General features: G+C 34.0%; 1 protein-coding gene across 4 annotated transcripts in view; it reads left to right on the top strand.

The window, feature by feature from the left end:
- Window positions 1-20,877, top strand: part of MAGI3 (membrane associated guanylate kinase, WW and PDZ domain containing 3) — a 213,368-nt gene that overhangs the window by 140,806 nt on the left and 51,685 nt on the right. For all 4 annotated transcript variants that reach the window (XM_051992999.1, XM_051992997.1, XM_051993001.1 and 1 more), the window contains exons 7-9: window positions 9,449-9,506; window positions 15,051-15,145; window positions 18,849-19,037. In XM_051992999.1, the coding sequence (XP_051848959.1) occupies window positions 9,449-9,506; window positions 15,051-15,145; window positions 18,849-19,037 (342 nt within the window). The remainder of the gene's footprint in view (window positions 1-9,448; window positions 9,507-15,050; window positions 15,146-18,848; window positions 19,038-20,877) is intronic.

The raw sequence follows: 20,877 nt of genomic DNA, 5'->3' as shown, positions 1-20,877 counted from the left end.
TTTATTGGGGGTCTTCTTCTAGTGAATTCAGATTCTCCAAGAGAGAAGAGGCTTGTTAATTATTAGACACAGCACTACACTTGAAAAAATAACCAACAATTAATGTTTGTGTACTTGAAAATTTTGTGGTCCTAGATATGTTCATGTTCTTCAATTCTTTCACAATTGGAGGGAAGCGGCTAGACAAGACTGAAGGTCATTTTGTATTTTTGTTCTTTTTGTGGGCTGTTGTGGCCAAAAAAAATTAATCAGCTAGCCCTTTGTTGATATGTAATAATAGATGAGATTTATTTAGCTTTCAGGTTACAAAATGTTTTATGAACATGATCAGATGTCAGCTCACGATAATCCTATGAAGCAGGACATACTGGGATGATTAAGTTTCCTTTCTATACATATGCCTAATTAGTGTTAGAAGCATTGACCATGACCAGGTTCTTGGCTTTTCCCAACTACATTATTCTAGGTAGCCAGATGGTGCAATAGAAAGAGCACTGGACCAGGAGTCAGAAAGAACTCTATTCAAATTCTGACACACATTTACTAACTAGGAGACTCTGGGCAACTCTCAATAGACGTCAGTTTCCTTGACAATAGCATCTACCTCTCAGAATTGGCATGAAGATAACATTATTATTATTCCTTTTAAAGTATTTTATAAACCTCAAAGTCTTCACATATAAGCTTTTTAGACCTTATTGCTTATAAACTTTATTATTCATTTATAAATTAATATATTCATTAAATAGGTATCTTTCAGTATTGCCAATAGTTGGCATTCATATAGCTTTTTAGTATTTGCAAAGGCTTACTTATATCTTAAAATAATTATGACAGCCAGACCTCAAAAATTTACTGTCTTCCTTTCTTTTCCAGCTACTTCTTCCTTAGCTTCTTCCAATCTGACCTTTAGACCCATCATTTTACTGCTCTCTCAAAGGTCATGAGTCGACCAATCAATAAACATTTATTAAATACCTATTATGTGCCAGGCACTGTGCTAAGCTCTAGAGAAAAAAAAGGGGGAGGGGGGCAGAAAACAGTCCCTACTCTTAAAGATTTTACAATTTAATGAGGGTAAAGGAATAATACACACACACACACACACACACACACACACACACACACACACGTCACAGAGTAGATAAAGAATAACTGAAAGAAGGTACTGGAATTAGGAGAGATTGGGAAAGAATTCCTGTAGAAATTAGACTTTTAATGGCACTTAAAGAAAGCCAGGAAAACCATAGGCAGAAAAGAGAAGAATATTTCTCTCAAGGCGGGCAACTAGAGCAGCCAATAGATGGAGTGTTTTTATCTCTGAACAGCCAGGAGACTAGTGTTACTAGATCGAACATGGTCAGACTTGCATTTCAGGAAAATCACTTTAGTGGCTGAAAGGAAGATGGATTAGAGTGAAAGAGACTTCCCTGCAGCTAATGAAGTAGTCCAGGCAGGAGATAGTGATGGCCTGCACTAGAATGGGGACAATGTCAGAGGAAGGAAAGGGGTATGGTGTGTCAAGAGGCACATGTTTGCCAAGGTGGTATTGACAGGCCTTGGCAACAGTTTAGATATGGGGACTGAGAGATGGTGAGGAAACCAGGATGACTTATAGGTTGGAAACCTGAGGACTAACAACTTCTTAATGAAAAATGCAGTTGTGTTTGTTCTGTTTTTTTTCTCTTTGGTCTCACAGCTGATATGATCTTAGTGGTCACTCATTTTTGATATTCTCATTTCCTTTGCCTCTCATGACAAACACTACTTTCGTTATTCTCCTTCTATCTGTTCCCTTTTCTTTCTCTGTTGCTGATTCCTTCTCACACAAAGTAAGTACTTAATAAATGCTTTATTTATCTAAACTTTCCCCTTCCCCTAATTGCTCTATTTCTGATGATAACTAATTCCTTTTTTATATCATAGAACCTTGGTGTCATATTTGACTTATACCCTCATTTTTACCCCAGACCACCAATTATTTACCAAATCTTTTCATCTCTATTAACATATCAACCCTCTTTTCTCCACTTCAATTGCAAGCATTCTATTTCAGGCCTTTTTTAAAAAAAATGTTGTCTAAACTATTGTAAATGCTTCCTAACTGGTCTTCAAGCCTCTACTCTAACATAGTAGACACAGACTTAATAAATACTGATTGAATGGTTTTTTATTCATTCATTCTCCAATCCAATTTCCACACCATTTCCCTCATAATTGTGCTACCACTAAGATCATATAATTCATTCTACTTAAAAACCCTCAGTGGTACAGTGACTAATAAAGTGACCAGTGAAGTTTGAACTATTAACCTTGAGATTGTAGAACCTCCACATTATGGTTTTAACTTGCCTTGCTTATTGTGTATAGTGCCCCTTTACATATTTCTTGCTCCAGCCCAACTATATTGATTTTTCATTTATGACTCAAATTTCTTATCATATTTTTCTTGATTCTTCTTTATCTTTATTACATTTTATCTTATATCATTCTTGTTTGTGTTCCACAATTTGTTTATTTTAATTGTTTGCCTATTAGATTGTAAGTTTCTTGAGGACAGGAATCATTACGGTTTTCTTCTTTTCATCCCTATTACCTTGTACATAATAAGCCATGTGTTTTATAATGTTTTTATCAATGACCTCAAAGGCTACCAGAAGCATACATGGTATTCTTATCAAATCTTTAGATGACTCCCAGGTAGGGATTGCCAACTAAAATTTAGGATGATAGTTGAATCAAAAAAGATCTTGACTGGCTGGAACATTATATTGAAATTGGTAAGATGAAATTCATCATTTATAAATGTAAAATCTCACACTTGGGTTCAAAACTGTTAAAAATAGAAGATGGGGAAGAAATGATTGATCAGAAGTTTTTCCAAAAAATATCTTGAGGTTTTAGTGGTCTTGCAAGCCTTGGTAGATGTCAGCAGTGTGATGTGGCCCACAAAGAAGTTAATGTGATCTTGAAAGCTCAAAGCTTCCAAGAATAAGGAGGTGATAGTCCCTTTGTACTTTTCCTTGGTCATACCACAAGAAATGGGCACCATCTGGACTGCTTTCAGAGGGGAGCGATTAGAGTAATGAAAGCTCTTCCATGATATGGAAGAAACATTTAAAATAAGTAGGAATATTTAGCCTGAAGAAGAAAGCAGTGGTAATATGATAACTACTTTCAAGTTTTAGAAGTACTGTCATTTTGAAAAGAAATTAGCATTATTCTACTTTGCCCCAGAGAGCAGAAATTGCAGAAGCAAATTTAGGCTTAATGTCAAGAAAAACTTTTAAATAATTTTGTGGTTGTTCAGTTGTTTCGGTTATGTCCAACCCTTCGTGACCCTTCTTAGGGTTTTCTTGGCAGAAATACTTAAGTGGTTTGCCATTTCCTTCTTCAGCTCATTTTATGGATGAACTGAGGTAAACAAGGTAAAGTGACTTTTCCAGGGTCATACAGGTCTAGATCTGTGATTTCATTTATGTAAGAAGTTCCTTGTTAAAGAACTTCCTTCTCATAATTCACTTTGGCTACTGCTTGTTTCAAAGTATATTCTTAGGAATTGCTTGGAACACTTGGAGGCAAAATGATTTGCTAAGGTCCAGTTAAGTCAGTAAGCATTCTTTAAAGTACCTATTATGTATCTGGTACTGTGCTAAACTCTGAGAATCCAAAGCAAGGCAAGTACACCCTGTCTTCCAAAAGCTCACAGTCTAATGGGATTAGGAGCCTTTTGTTTTTCAGTCCGTTCTGACTCTCTGTGACCACATTTAGTACCATTTGTCCAGCTCATTTTACAGATGAGGCAACTGAGGCAAACAGGTTGAAGTGCCTTGCTCAGGATCACACACATATCACACAGTTTCTGAGGTCAGATTTGAACTTAGAGAGATGTGTCCTCCTGCCTCCCAGCCTGGCACACTATCCCACTGTGCCCTAGCTGCCCAACTGAGCCTAAGGTCATGGAACCCTTGTGTGTCAGAAGCAGGGCTTCTTCACTTCAGAGGCCAGCTCCCCATCCATTAGTTCATGCAACCTTGAGAGGTTCTTGACCTTAACCTTTCTTTTCTTCTTTTATTTTTGGTGGTAGTTTTTAAAATCAGATTGTATTTCTCAGTTATCAAACATTTACATTTGATTCCTACCACTTCTTCCCTCATTGATTAAGCAAAACCATTGTCACAAATATCTGTGAATAATACATAAACAAAATAAATTCCCATCTTCTCTCTTCCCAGAAATGTGTGTCTTGTTCTGCTATTCACCCAATGCCTCTATCAGGAAATGTATAGCAGTTTTCATCTTCCAATAAGAATCATAGTTGATTGTTGTAATCAATCAGAGTTCCTAAATCTTTCAGAACTGAGTTTTTAAAATGTTTTTGTTTTTGTTCTCTCTTGGTTCCTCTGATTTCACTCTATATCATTTCATCCAAGTCTTTCCAAGTTTCTCTGAAACTGGCTGGAGGCAGTTGGTGGCTCAGAGGACAGAACATTAGGCCTGGCGTTAGGAAGACCTGAATTCAGATCCGGTTTCAGACCCTTAGTAGCCAGGTGACCCTGGGCAAGACAGTTAACAGCTCCTCCCTCAGTTTCTTCAACTATATGGGGGGTTATTGTGAATTTCAAGCAAAGTAATATTTGTAAAGGGCTTTGAGCAGTACTTGTCATTTAGTAGGTGTTTAATTATAGGTACTTGTTTCTTTCCTTTCTTCCTTTTGTCATTTCTTAGAGCTCAACAGTTTTCCATTAAATTCATATACAATAATTGTTCAGCTCTTCCCCAGTTGACACCTCCTTAGTTTCCATTTTGCCAAAAGAGTTGCTATAAATATTTTTGTACAAATAGGACTCTTTCCTCTTTTTCTTTGGAATACAGACCTAGTGCTGGCATCACTGGATCAAAGAATATACATGATTTAATAACATTTGGGGCATCGTTCCAAATAGCTTTCTCGAATAACCAAACCAATTCACAGTTCTATCAACAGGGAAATGTGCTTGTTTTCCTGCTGCCCTTTCATCTATCATTTTCCTGTTTTTTTTTTTTTTTAATTTTGTGAACTTTGACAGTCTGACTAGTGTGAGGTAGAACTAAAAAGTCTTTAATTTGCTTTTCTCTAATTATTAGTATTTTGGAATTATGCCTTTCTTTTCATAGGTTCATAGGTTTCATAGGTTGATCCATATTAATTATTTTTAACTGTCCTATCACTATTGACTCATTGAATTCATAGTCTACTAATTCATAGATCTTTTTCTCACACAGGATAGTAATTTCTGACCATTCTATTTTGGGATATCTCTAATTATTAAAGCAGGCAGCTAGGTGGATAGAAGCCAGGCCTGGGGTCAGGAGGATTTATCTTAATGAGTTCAAATCCAACCTCAGACACTAGCTGTGTGACCCTGGGAAAGTCACTTCACCTTGATTGCCTTTGTTTCCTCATCTGTAAAATGAGTTGGAGAGGGAAATGGCCAACCACTCCATTTTTTCTGACATGAAAACCCCAAATGGGATAACAAAGGATAACAACTGAACAAAACAAATTCTTCATAAGTTTATAGACTTGGATTATACTCTTTCCATTCTTTAGTCTGTTTTCAAAATGTCATGCCATTGCTTGATTTTTTTCTAGAAGGTTTCATGTTTTTTTTTAAATGTCTTACAATGGGACAGCTAGAGGGAACACTGACTTAGAGCACCAACCCTGGAATCAGCAGAACCTGAGTTCAAAACCACTATCAGACATTTAACACTTATTAGCTGTGTGAGTCTGGGCAAGTCACTTAACCACAGTTACCTCAAAACAAAGGGAAAAAAAAACAACAAATCTCTTTTGAAAATGATTCATCGTGAAACATTACAGTTTCCAAAAACCTCGTCCTTTGTTATCCAGTTTTATAATATGCTTGATTGGATTAAGATAAATCTTATGTAATTCTTGGAAAATTTGTCTGGTAACTTAATTAAACTTAAATATTTATCTTTGTTCAAATAAAAACCATTAGTTTACTGTTAAATAATCAGTATAAAAGTACTGATTAGGAGTTTGTTTTACTTCTAAAGTTCATCTTAGGATGACTAGTGGAAAGAGTACTGAGTTTAGGGTCAGGGTAGATTTGTGACCTTAGCACTATGGATTTTGCATAGCTTCAAATGTTAGAGGAATATCAATTATTCATTCATTTTTGTAAGATTTTGAGTTTCATTTTTTTCTGACTCTCTCCCTTAAATTCTTTTTTCATATGAGCTTCTGTATAGTTATGATTTTCCCATCTTATACTTTTGAAGTGGATTTTTTGAACCTAGATAAACATTTGAACTCAAAATAAATAAATAAATGAATGAAATAAAAAAAATAAGGAATATCAGTTATTGCCATTTTAGTGAAAGAACTTAGATTTTAAACATAGCTTAAAGAGGATTAAAATTTGACATTTTTTAGTTTTAGAAAATGTTAAAAGAATTTAGAAAATTATATTCCAATGTTTCTGAGTAAGAAAACAATTTGTCAATCCTTTTTCAGGGAGAAAAATCCTGTTAAATTGAAAATGAAGACTTCCTTATATACAAGAAATAGTATAACATTTGCATCTGATTTTTATTGATGTTTTGTCTTTAATTAGTCAATAAATGAGGCTTTTATTTCCTATTTGGTGGAGAGATACAGAGATAAAAGTGAAACCCTCCTTTCCTTTCAGGGGTTTAATTCTGTTGAAGACAAACCAGATGTACATACTTAAATTTACACAAAATAAATGCAAGGCAGTTTTTGAAGGAAAGATACTAGCGCCAGGTGGTATCATGAAAGGCTTCATATGGAAAGTGAAGATTGAGCTGAGTTTTGAAGAAAACAAGGCATTTTAAGAGAGGGAAGGGAGATCCTTGCAGGTGTTGCAGACAGCCAGACATGGAGAGAGGGGTTGGAATGTCAACAACAAGAAGGTCTGTCCATCTGGCCTGGAGAGTCTAGGAAGGCAGGAAGTAATAATAGATAATGAAGATGCAAAGGGAGGTTGGCACCAAATTGTGAAAGCCTTTAGAAATTGGAAGAGTGTCTATTGAATCTTAGTGTCAGCAGGGAACCATTGTAGCTTATAGAATAGAAGAATAACAAGTCAGAAAAGAGACTTGACGTTTTAATACCACTTTTATTTTTGAATTTGTCCAGTCAAGTCATTTAAACTGCTATGTGCTAGGGGCTCTGCTAAATGCTGGGGATGCAAAATTAGGCAAAAGACAGTCCCTGCTTCCAAGGAACTCATAATCTAATGAAGAAGACAATATGCAAACAAATAATTTTGTATCTACATGTAAAAACAAGTTTGCATATATGTGATAATTAGGAAGAAAGCATTGGAATTAAGATGGATTGGAAAACACTTCCTGTAGAAGATGTTATTTTACTTGGGACTTAAAAGGAAGACAGAGAGAGCTCAAAAGGCAGAGCAGGAGAGGGAATGTGTTCTAAGAGTGAAAGACAATCAGAAAATGACCATAGAGGAGGGGTGGGGACTCTTTTTATCCTTCCCTTTTTCCTCCCCAGCTAATTATCCTTTGTATTCTTAAAAAATAAGGGGGGAAATTTCTAGTCATGTGAAAAAATGCTCTAAATCACTATTGATCAGAGAATACAAATTAAGACAACTCGGAGGTGTCACTACCCACCTCTCAGATTGGCTAAGATGATAGGAAAAGATAATGATGAATGTTGAAAGGGATGTGGGAAAACAGGAACACTGATACATTGTTGATGGAACTGTGAATGGATCCAGCTATTCTAGAAAGCAATTTGGAACTATGCCCAAAGAGCTATCAAACTGTGCATATCTTTTGACCCAGCAGTGTCTCTACTGGGCCTATATCCCAAAGAGATCATAAGAAAGGGAAAAGGACCCACACATGCAAAAATGTTTGCAGTAGACCTTTTTGTAACGGCAAAGAACTGGAAATTGAGTGGATGCCCATCAGTTGGAGAATGGCTGAATAAATTATAGTGGTATGAATGCTATGGAATATCATTCTATCAGAAATGATCAGCAGGATGATTTCTGAGAGACTTATATAAACTGATGCTAAGTAAAGTGAGTAGAACCAAGAGAACATTGTATACAGTAACAAGAAGATTATGTGATAATCAATTCTGATAGTTTAGTAAATCCAAATAATAGTTTATGGAGGCTAAGATAGCACATTCCCTTTGCTTCTGATTAAAATGAACATCCTTCTCCCTTTAACTGAAACCTCGCTCAACATATGATGCTTTTGCAAATTGGAGGCCAATCCTTTGTTCTGTCTGTGCCTAAGTTCCTATTACCATCCAAAACCCAAAATACACAAGGCCAAGCAGAGTGATTGCCCTATTTTTTGTTTCCTCTACTTTTAATCCTTGGTAACCTTTCTTCTTTTTAAGTTTATGTGATCTAATTATGTCTCCCTCTCTCTATCCTTCATAATTTATCTTCTATATTAGTCAATAACCTTTCTCCATTTTATAGCATTGAAACCCTGGTCTTCCTCTCCACTCCATCATTTTCAAATATTCCATATAACTTGAACGCACAATTACTGCTACTTCTCTTCAATTTGCTCCTCCTCTTTGCTTGCTAAATTCCTATCCCTCTTTTGAAATTCAAGTTCAGTATTGTCCTTTCCTACCCTTCCAATGTTAACAAATTTCTCCTAATGAATTGGTCCCTACCTTTCCATATAACCTTTAGTATAGAGACACTTTGCTGTGAAAGTCTCTTTTTGCTTATGACATCTTGCTATCTGTTTTTATGTATACTTTTAGCTCCTTATAGACAAAAACTAGATTTTATGGAAACTGTAGACTTTCCAGCCAACTAGCACTTCATGTCAGACTTGGCAAATATTCTGCTCTTGATGCGTATATTAGTTGATAAGCATGGAAGTAAATTTCAGCAGAGCTAAAAGGTCATTTTCTTATAAAACTTTAGTTCCTATCAAAAGAACTATTGCATGATTAGAGTATGTAAAAGAAGAGTTTAGAAATAAGTTAGCTTATAATTTAGAGTTTACCAATGAATCACTTCAAGATAGCTATTTTGTTTTTCTTTATTTTAGATTATCATGTACAAGATGAGAAATAATACTGGTCACCAGAACTAAAAATTTCTAAATGTGAACTAGGGGACAGATTTATAATTTCTTATACCATTATAAAGAAAAAATTTGCACTTTTTTTGATAGTAATGGATTTTCTTTTAATGTCCACTAACAATTTTTCCCCCTGTGGGAAATATCTCTCTACCCCCTTTTTCCTTCCAAAATCTACTTAGTGAAATTACAAACACATAGATTACTTTAACATTTGCCAAATTGCTATTCACTAATTTCAGAGGATATTTTTTTATATGGCATTGTTGAAATCTTTTATATGTATATCAAATCCAATATTTTATTTATCTTTTACTTCTGTTTACAGAACTTCCTTATGGCTGGGAGAAAATAGAAGACCCCCAGTATGGGACATACTATGTTGAGTAAGTTGCTACAGCCATTATATATTTGTCTGGATATTATTCGATTGGGCACATAACTTAGAAAGCATTGGATTATATAATTTCTACTTGCACAGCATAGCATTCAAATTTTCTAAATAATGTCATAAAGCAAGAAAATTACTAAGAATATATAACATATGTACACACATACATACATGCATACACGCATACATGTATATTCTCATACAAGATTTGTTAAAGTGATATTTGAAATAATTTTAATGGGTTGATGGGAAACATTCCAGATAATTAGCAAAAAGAGTTATCACTGTTAATATAGATTGTAAATGACACAATAGTAGGTAAGAAGATATAAAATTAGTAAACTGAAGTAGGTATCTAAAGATATTTAAAGGATTTTTACATTTTATCAGAGTTGTTTTTTTCAATACAGAGAATAAATACAATGTCTTTAGGAACACTGGATGAAAATTACAAAAAAGTTAGAGATAGAAAGGCAGCTAGGTGGCACAGTGAATAGAGCACCAGCCCTGAAGTCCAGAAGATCGGAGTTCAAGTGTGGTCTTAGACACGTAACACTTCTTAGCTGTCTAATCCTGGGCAAGTCACTTAACCCCACTTGCCTCAGGGGAGAAAAAAAATTTAAGAGGTATTCAAAAGTGGAAAGTGAGCTTCTTCCTTATTGAAGATCTTTAGGCAGAGAGTGGATGACCACTTATCAGTATATTGTGGTAGCACTGGACTAAATACTCACTGAGGTTCCTTCCATTTCTGAAATTCCATTATTCTAAAACCATGTGATTTTTAAATAGTAGTCCCATTTTCTTAAGCATTATAGCATGATGGTACAGTCTTTGACTGTGAATGTTTTATTGAAAAGTGTCAGCATCAGACAGGTTTCAAGTCCCAGTCCCAGTCCTATCTTTGTGTAACTTTGGGCAACTTGCATCCTCACAGGTGAGTAAAGTTATAGGAAAAATATTTTGTAAACTTTCAAGTTCTCTATTATGAAATGTCATCATTATCATCACCTAAAACTATTCTATTATTGTTTAATGATATTCAGGTAGAAATAGATAAGTGACTGTCCTGTGGTTCTTTTATTTTTAACATTTTGAATGCTATTGCACAGGTGGATAAAATAGTTGGTTTTTATAACTGAATAATAATATTAGAATGTAAATTCATCTTCTGGCCTTATTGAAAGTCCTATTACAGCTGAAAGTTGTTACTGCAGCTCCAATACCAGACAGGACAACAGGGATGATAAGTACTTGATCCTGTTCCCCATAAATCATATTTCTTCTACTAGTTTTGAAAACTTTTTGTCCCACAAGAGCTTATCTATTATGAGTAGTTGGCATAGTAAATTAGAAATATTGTTCTTAAGTATTTGTGGATCTGTTTTGTCAGGGTATTTGTAAGTATAGTTTATTATGTAATACTCTAGTCATAGTGTAGTATATTGGCTGATTTCTAAAAGATATTTTGAAGTTTATATAGTATATATAAACAAGTTTTGTTGCCTGTCAATCCATCAAAAAGATAATAAATTTCTCTGTTTAAAAAAAGTTTTAATGTTTTTATTTTATTTAAAATTTTGAGTTCTAAACTCTCTTCTACTCCCTTCCACCCTTCTTGAAATGATAAACAATCAGCTCTACTTTATATATGTATAATTATATAAAACATTTCTGTATGAGTCATTTTATAAAAAATTCAAATAAAAAAACTGAAAGTGAAAATAACTTTTTTTAGTCTCTATTCAATCACTTTCAGTTCTTTGACATGAATTGATGCTAAGTGAAATGAGCAGAACCAGGAGAACGTTGTGCACAATAACAACATTGCGGAATGATCAACTCTTAAAGACTTACCTCTTCTCAACAATGTAATTATAAAAGACAATTCTAAAAGACCCATGATGGAAAATGCTATGCATATCTAGAGAAATAACTAGAGTTTGAATGCAGATCAAAACATACTATTTTCACTTTTTTCTGTTAATTTTTTTTCTTTCATGGTTTTTCCCTTCTTTTGATTCTTCTTTCACAACATGATTAATGTGAAAATATGTTTAATATGAGAGTACATGTATAATAGCTTGCCATCTTGGGAAGGGGGGGAGAAAGGGAGGAAAAATTTGGAGCTCAAAATTGTATAAAATTGAATGTTGAAAACTATCTTAACATGTAATTGGAAAAAAATACTATTAAAAATAAAGCACTAAAAAAATCATGACTTTCTCTAGAGGCAAATATTATGTTTTGGGATTGTCTTAGAGCATTATATAGTTGAGTTTAATTAAATAATTCATAAACTCTTAAGCCTAAACCTTAAAACGTTAGGTAATTTGCTAAAACTCAGAATCAGATTAAAACAGAAATAGAGAAAGATGGAAGGAAGGAGGGAGTGAGGGAGGACAGGAGGAAGAGAAGGAAAGAGGGAGGAAAGGAAAGAAGAAATAGGGAAAGAAAGAAAGACTTAAGTATTTACTATTTTGTCAGGTGGTAGAGATACAAAGATAGTCTCTGGGCTCATAGAGCTTACATCTTAATCATGGAAGAAAACACATAAAATGGCACTGGGAAGCTGGCCTAGGGCAAGATCAACAAAGAATCTGGGGGATGGATGGATGAGGGGAAGTTAGGAGTTGAATCAGATTTTGGAATAAGAATGGATGGCCAGGGGGCTTCAAAAGGAGACCTACTCACCAGTGAAGAGCTGGAACTATAATTCATCTCCTGTCTCCTTATGTAGTACTCTCTTCATTATACAACAAGTTAAAGAATTAATTATACAATTTAACTGTTTGAAAGTCATTATCCTCTAAAAGAGGAGCACTAATTTTTATACTTTTGAGGTACAGTAATGTTAAATAATGTAGCAATATTTTTTGTTTGACATTTTGTTTGTTTAAAACAATTTTAGTCCATTTAGAATTCAGAGGTTCTTTTATTTTATTTATTTATTTGTTTGTTTATTTATTTATTTATTTATTTTGGGGTGTTGAAGATTCCTTTGGCAGTCTTGTGATTCTTTATTTTTTAAAAGTGCATTAAAATCTGAATGTTTTTAAAGTAATGATTCTCCTATAAGTTTCTGTGCATTCTCGAATAAAAGAGATCACAGCCATTGCCTATGTAAAATCCTAGACTGAATGATAATATGATTTCCATTAAGGAAAAAAAAATCATTTGGAAGTGAGTTTAGGGATATTCCTGTGGCGACCAACCTCCTTGCTCTCCTTATTTTGACAGTTTTTGAAATGACTGAAAGCAAACATAGCAATAATTATGTGATTTGTACATGATTTCTAGGACAAGCTTGTCTTAAAGAGGATAATTTATTAAATTACAAAAGTGCAGCTTGTACTCAGGGTGTACATTTTAGTATGGAGCCAACTGAGCTGTGGAGCTTGTTGGCTTGATTCCCAGATTAGTTAGGTTTTCATCCACAAACATGGTAATCTATAGTTAGCTTATGGATAGAGATGAAAAAGATGTTATTTAAATGGCTACTCCATGGAGCTATTAGTTGTCAAACCAGATGGCACCATGATTGTTATTGGCAAGGTTATTGGAGTAGGAATCCAATTGCATTGTCACTTTTTTTTACTGATGAATAGAGCATAAGACCCTGAAAATGAGTAATTCATTTTTCAAAAGATTGCTGAAAAGACTTAATAGATTCTTCATAAAAATGCTGCCATTTTTAGAAATGTAACTTTGACATAAAATTTTTTCTGTAGTAGAAATGTATCACATAATTTGGTGTGTCTATGTTTTTATAAGTGAATTTGAGCAAATGATAAAATTCTAAAGATTAAAATACTTGTATCTTAATGATATTTCATTAGTTCTAATTCTATATGAAATTATCATTGTGTTCTTGGATAAATTTTAAACTTGCCTTTTGAGATATCATATTTTATACATTAAAAAAGATGTAATGAAAATGACAATTGGAAATTATGTATTACATATAAAAAATTTTTTTGAAAATAGTAAACATTTAAAATCATATTTTTATTTATGTTTAATTTGATTTATAACTGATCAAATAGTACTTTATTTGTTATCCTACTATTATTTAAAACTTTCATGAATCATTCATTTCTAAAAGAAAGTTTAGGGGCAACTAGGTGGCGCAGTGGATAGCACACCAGCCATTAAATCAGGAGGACCTGAGTTCAAATATACTCTTAGACATTTAACACTTCCTGGCTGTGTGACCCTGGGCAAGTCACTTAACCCCACTTGCCTCAGCTAAAAAAAAAGAAAAGAAAAGAAAAAGGAAAAAGAAAGAAAGAGTTTATTCCAGATAGAATTATTTTAATGTAAGGATAATACAATCAATTGTATTATTCTCTTAACTAGAATTTTTAACTCTTTTGTCTTTTAAGTATTTTCAGGAAAGTGATTACTCATTTGCATGTTCCTACTCTGTTTTCCCACATCTCATCAAAGGTGTAAATACAAATTACTACTTTTTGTGTTCTGAAGCTTCTGGTGAAGTGAATCATTCTCACTCCAAAGGGTCTTCAGGCTCTTTCCAAACAGGTTTTTTTTTCCTTTGATGAATGTCTGCTTCTAATAAAAAAAATACACACATACACATATATATATCTTCAAAAGATCTCTCCATTAAATCCCTAACTCTTATAAATGAAATAACAATACTTAATTTAGCTCTGGCATTTTTAATTTGAAGAAGGGGAGAAAAGGAAGGGCATTTCATTTAACTCAGTGGATAAAATATACATAGTATATTTCTGAGTTGAAGTGAAATCAGATCCAAAAGAATATCTGACATTCTCATAGAGATGAAACTTGGTAGTCTTATGTGCTTGGGAACTAAGAAGTATTTGCAGCAGGAAAGGCTAACATCCCCTTCCATCTGCGACTCCTTTCTTTTTCACTTAGGGATTTTGGGGTTCTTAGGAGTGTAGTATCATAAGGAATTGAAGTCATCTAAGCCCTACAGGTATTAAGTGTCAGATTTGGTATTTGAAGTGGCAGATGGGGTATGACTTCCCATCCAGCATTTCCTTAGGTATACTGCAGAGCAAAATAGAAGTTGTTTCTACCTTTATATACAGGTTTGTCAGCTTCAGATTCTGAAGCTATTTTATGCTTTACCTCATTATTTGATAATAACTGTTGCTCACTGCTAATTTGTACTCATGTTAAAATACAGTTACCACTTGGGTAACTTAAAAATACAGTTACCACTTGGGTAACTTAAAAAAGTTTTAAAGTACTAGAATATCATTTTCATTGTTCATTTGCAATAGTTTTATGTTGACAGGTGTTAATAGCTTTGAAATAGAAAATTCCGTATCTGTGTGCTTATGTATGTATGTACGTATATGTGCATATACACATTTATTATAAGATCAGAATCTGTTTCATACCCTGAAGCTTCAGTTTTCTTCGTTTGTGCTGTAGTTATTGTTTAAAAGGCTAATATAACAACCCTAATTAATTTAACTTTATTTTTAACAAAAGCATATTAGTATTTTATCTGGAATTAAAATGCATATTTCTTTAAATATTACAGTCATATTAACCAGAAAACCCAGTTTGAAAATCCAGTGGTGGAAGCCAAAAGAAAAAAGCAATTAGGACAGACTGATGTTGGTTCCTCAAAGCAAGGTACAACCTATGTTCTTTTCCCTCAAAAAAAACCAAAACAAAACCCAAAACCCCAACAACTTGTAGATTATATTAAATTATCGTCTAAGTGACCTTTTCTGGTGAATATTGCATCTTCTTTTGCTTAGTTTGCTGCAAATTAGAAATTCACATATTCAGTGCATCAGTTTCCTGATCCACTGATAAGAGATACTGAGTTATGAAGAAACAGAAAATTTTGAAAATACCAAGGTTTTCTGATGCTGTTGATAATATGTATAAAAATAGTATTCCTTTTTTATTGGGGGGGGGGGGGGAATGTTGGGGCTTTATTTCTTATTTATCTAATATTTATAATGTGAATAGCTCAATGCTGGTTCTACAATTGATGTATGGACTCTGCCTAAGTAAACAGGGTCATGAAGTGAAAAGTATGAAAAATGACAAAATGACACTAAGAAATTTTGTTTATATATTAATGCTATAGTCACATAGCAAGCTCCTTGCCATCACTACAAGAGTTCTAGAGTCTAGCATACTTTTCATTTACATTATTGTAGTTTTTTTGTGTATGTCTTTAACTTTGCTTACTTTACTTTGGATTAGTTTATGTAGGTATTTACAAATGTTTCTCTGAATTTCTTATATTTGTTATTCGTATACTTCAACTATTCCTCTTTTAGTGAATGTTTACTTGGTGTCTAGTTCTTTGCCAACAGAGACATTTTACAATGAATATCACACACACACACACACACACACACACACACACACACACACACACATTGTTTATGTTTTTGATCTCCTGGGGACCCAAAAGGTGATCCTATGGGCCAAAGATAAGAAATTTAGTGACTTTTCCCCATAGTTCTTTCATGTAGCTTTAGTTGTACAAAATTGTTCTATCATTTCATAGTTCTATATCAATGTATAAGTGTTGTCTTCCTGTAATGTTTTCCAGCTTTGTCTATTTCCAACTTTTGTCATTTCTGTCAATTTCCTACATTTACAGTAAAACCTCAAGAGTTATTTTAATTTATACTTTTGTTATTAGTAATATGGATCAATCTTTGATATCATTATTGATAGTTCTCTTCGTCCATTTATTTATTTGGGGAATATTCAGTATATAAAATGTTTTAACTTTGTGCCCAGTGTTTAACAGTACCTGGCATAGAGTACACATTTAACAAATGCATATTAGTTGACTGGGACTTCATTCTTCTTGGCACTTTTATATCTAGGTTGGTTTCTTATATGTCTTAAACGTGAGGCCTTTGTCAGAAATTTTTTTTTGTAAACTTTTGAAGTTCTTAAATAACAAAGATTTTTTATTCTGTCCCTCTCATGTCCCTCCTCCCTCATTAAAAAAAAAAATCCCTCATTACGTATTTTCGGAGTGTAGTAAAACAAATTCCCAAATTAACCATGTCAGAAAATCTGGATTTCTTTTTTATTTTAAATTCATCACATCTCTGCTATGAAGTGAATGTCATGTTTCATTTTCTTTTTTGGGACATTGAATATTAAACCTTCAGTACTTTAGCATTGTAGCAACAGTTCAGGTTTCAGACCAGTAAGCTTTCGGTCTTCCCAAACTGGTTTGATCTAGGACAAAGTCTGATTGCTGCCCACCTTGTTCTGAATTCTGCAAGTTCCTGACCTGATTTAGATCTGAGTTATGGGCCTCTGGAATTACCCTGTTTGTAGACTGTTATTGGATTCACCAGTTATCAGCCAGCTGGAAAGCTCTACCTGTTCAAAGTAACAGAACTATATACTTCCCTTTTGTCTGAAATTCCTGCCCTATTTATTGTTCTGTAGAATTCAGGACTAGAAACTGGAACTGAAACCCTCTTCAGCTTCTGAAGTCTAAGCCACATAGTCGCTACTTACTTCTGAACTTACATAGCCAAGGGTCAGTGACCACTCCTCATCCCTGCCATCCTGGATGACAATCCCAGAACTGGGTTGTAAGCAACCCTACCTGTTGGTGCCTGTTGCTGTACCTACACAGATGTAGATCCCTCTCTGTTGGATCTAGGATTGCTTCTCACCCTAGTGCACAGCCTCTCCCTGTTCTCAGATCTTCTGCATTGCATTCTCCTGTCCAGTCTTCATCCTTAGTGCCCACAGACCTCCCTGGCTGCCTGCCCATGCCGACCTGGATTGGAAAAATGACACATTCTGAATTTTTTCCCCCTACATTCTCTCTCTCTTTTTTTTTTTTTAGAAGATATTTCTCAATCTATGGTATATCTTCCTGCCTCAGCATATTTTCTAAAATATCTTTATTAAATTAGATTGCTATAAGATGGTAGCTTAGATAGGACATGGTTTTTAGAATTAAGTAGCTCTAGTTTGAATCCTGCTTCAGATTTTTTTATTATTATTATTATAACTTTTTATTGATAGAGGCCGTGCCTGGATAATTTTTTTACAACATTATTCCTTGCACTCACTTCTGTTCCAACTTTTCCCCTCCCTTCCTTCACCCCCTCTCCCAGATGGCAAGCATCCCCCTACATTCTCAATCAGAATTTGGTCTTGCATATTTTCTTGTTCTGATTGGAGGATTTGGTGGGTGGAGGTGCAGAAGAGTTGCTCTTGTACTTGCCATTCCACCATGTTGGCCCTCCCCTCTAGTACTTGAGTACTACTTGAGACATCCAAGCCCTCTCCTTGTATCAAAAGCACATCATCTCATCCCTGCTTTCTTGCTTTTGCATATAATCCTTCATGGCTGTAATCTCCTCACTCCCCATCTCCATCTCTTAGAATCCCTGGCTTTTTTCAGAGCTGATCTTAAGGATCATTTCTTATGAGAAGACAGCTCTCTAGGTATTAATGCCTTATCTCCAATATTACTTTCTATTTACTTGGTATAAAATTTCTAATTTCTTATATGTTGTTTCTCCTCAAAGAATAGAAACCCCTTAAAGATAAATATTGTCCTGCTTTTGTCTTTGTACTCTCAGCGCTGCTTGTAAATGCCTGACTCATTCAGTATTTATAAATCCTGGTTGAGTGAATGATTTTTTTTTTCAAACACTATTTTTCTTCCAATGATGTTATGTAGTTGTAAATCATAGACAGGTAAAGTCTTTGAAAAATTCAAATTGAAAATCACCAGGTACAGTGGTCAGGCCATGGTACACTACAAATGAGATGTTACTTAGGATAAGTATTATAAAGCATGTCTTCTGTAAAATATGTAGACCAGAAAAAAATAGGTGTCATGTTGTGAGCTAGTGGGGGCTTCGAGCTTTATTTGTGATGATATCTATTTACTTTTAAGAGAATCTTAGCAATACCTCTTCCTTCCCCCTTCCTCATTTCTCCCACAACCACCAACTTGACAAATTTATGGGAAGATGTGAATAGTAGTTATGATGAGAAAGCACTGTCTACATCATTGAAAGGAAGATCCCTATCAATGAAATTATAGATTCATTGGATTATTCTTATACCATAGGAATTCATCAAATGAGAAATTGTACATTAATCATATTTATTTTTTAATAATTTTCTAAAAACATTTTGCTTATAAACATTAATTCTTTATGTTGTTAAATATTAAAATTTCCCCCCTTTTTTCCTATTTCCTTCAATTGCAATACATTTTATTTATTTTTTTATGGGCAGCCTGAATGGCTTCTTTATTGGCTTGCTGTGTCCGTTGTCATATCTTAGGTTTGCAAACCCATCCTTCTTTTTGGTATAGATGTAGAGAAGTCACACTTCACTCGAGACCCTTCCCAGCTTAAAGGTGTACTCATACGAGCATCTTTGAAAAAGAGTACTATGGGGTTTGGATTTACCATTATTGGTGGAGATCGACCTGATGAGTTTCTTCAAGTGAAGAATGTATTGAAAGATGGCCCAGCTGCTCAAGATGGGAAAATTGCACCAGGTAACAAATTTCTGTATACTGCCTTAACAGAAGAATTGATCAATAAATTATAACTAGACATGAGACTGGCTTTTTTTTTTTTAAACCAAAAAATAGTATCTGGAACCACTTAGAGAAAAAAGGTAATTTGAAAACTGAATGATATTTGTAATTTCTTTGTTTCTGAGTCATTTCACTCATATCCAATTTTTTTGTGACCTCATTTGAGCTTTTCTTAGCAAAGATACTGAAGTAGTTTGGCATTTTCTTCTCTATCTCATTTTACAGATGAGAAAACAGAGGCAGGCAGGGTTAAGTGACTTGCCCAGGATCACACAGCTAGTAAGTGCCTAAAATTTGATTTGAACTCAGATCTTCCTGACTCCAGGCTTGGCACTCTATCCACTGTGCCATCATGTTGCCTAATTCTTCTAGCAAAATGTGGTTACAAAGATCCCTGTATAGTTCAGTCAGAAAGAGATTTGTTCATACAATTTTTCATGTATTGTCAAAAATTCACCAGTCTTCATTCTTCATGAAAGGATGAATTTAACTATATGGTAAACCATGTTTTGTCTAGACTAGTAATTTAATCAACACTGGGAAGTGTAACTAGTTTATAACTTAGAAGTCTTAGAGAACTGTCTATAGTTCCAACTAGGCTGTTTGCTCACTGAGTGTGTCTTGGAGGAACAATATGATTCAAGATTGTTGTGACTAGGGGTTGCCCACTCTTTGCTGCCATCCTTCTTCTGCTAAGACAATTTGACCAAAGAATCTCCGTGATTACCTATGATTCTGTGATATTGCTGATATGCCCTAGATTACTTTATGGTTATTCCTGAGGTGTAAGGGTACCACTTTTCATACTTTAATGTCTCCCCAGATTGGTTAGTTTATTATAGATTTTTAAAATGGAAACTTTTATTTTAGAAACAGATAAAAATTCTGCATTCTTAATGTACTTATTAAGGCCTGAAATAAGTTGCTTTAGGCTTTGTTGCTTTGGCATTGACATTTTAAAATTTGGCATTGACATTATAAAAGTTTTTTTTAATGTATTTGGGTTTTTCAGATTGCTTATTCACAATGAAAAAATTTTAAAGTGTTTTTTTCTTTGAAAGTTTTATTGAATTGTTGAAGTTGTATTGTTCTAACTTTTTTGTGAATACTTGTTTCACATTTAGTTCGAATGCAATTATAGAGATAGATTGTATAATTAATAGACTCCTATTGCTCTGCATTAATGTTGCATTAGAATATTATTTACAAATCATTTTGTGCCCTTCCAAACAATGGAATATGGCAAATGGAGTGGCAAGAAAAAAAAACCAGCCTATAAACATTGGCAAAAGCAAACACCACTTTTTTTTTTTTTTGGAAACAGGAGGAAAAACCATCTAAATAGAGTCTGACAAATTCAGGATTATTCCTGTAGCTTGTTGTTCATTTGATTGTTCATATTCACTGGTCCTTAACATGCTTCTCTTGGAATTATTCTATGTATATTTTAGCTGTAATTCAATGAAAAATTTAAGTATAAATAAGCATAAAAACATATGGTCTTCTTAAGCATTTTCACGCTTTAGAATCATAAATAATTATTGAGACCAATCAAAATTATTTTTTTAGGTCTGTTTTGTCTGCCCCTTTCCATTTTTTGATTGTGAAACAAACCCATTAGCTTCTGTTTTCCTAAAGTGTCACAATATTGATTCAAATTTGTCTGAACTGCCCAAGCCTATCTGAAATAGCATTAAAGTGCTCTCATGAAAATGCAGGACTCTTTTACCAGGGAAAACAGTAAGTCTCAACTGTTGTTTCTAAGTAGTCCAGTTTCTCTGTCTCTCATTAGGTTATT

This window comes from Antechinus flavipes, chromosome 4 (assembly GCF_016432865.1).
Source record: "Antechinus flavipes isolate AdamAnt ecotype Samford, QLD, Australia chromosome 4, AdamAnt_v2, whole genome shotgun sequence".
NCBI classification, from domain to species: Eukaryota; Metazoa; Chordata; class Mammalia; order Dasyuromorphia; family Dasyuridae; genus Antechinus; species Antechinus flavipes.
This window is presented reverse-complemented; position numbering and strand designations above follow the sequence as displayed.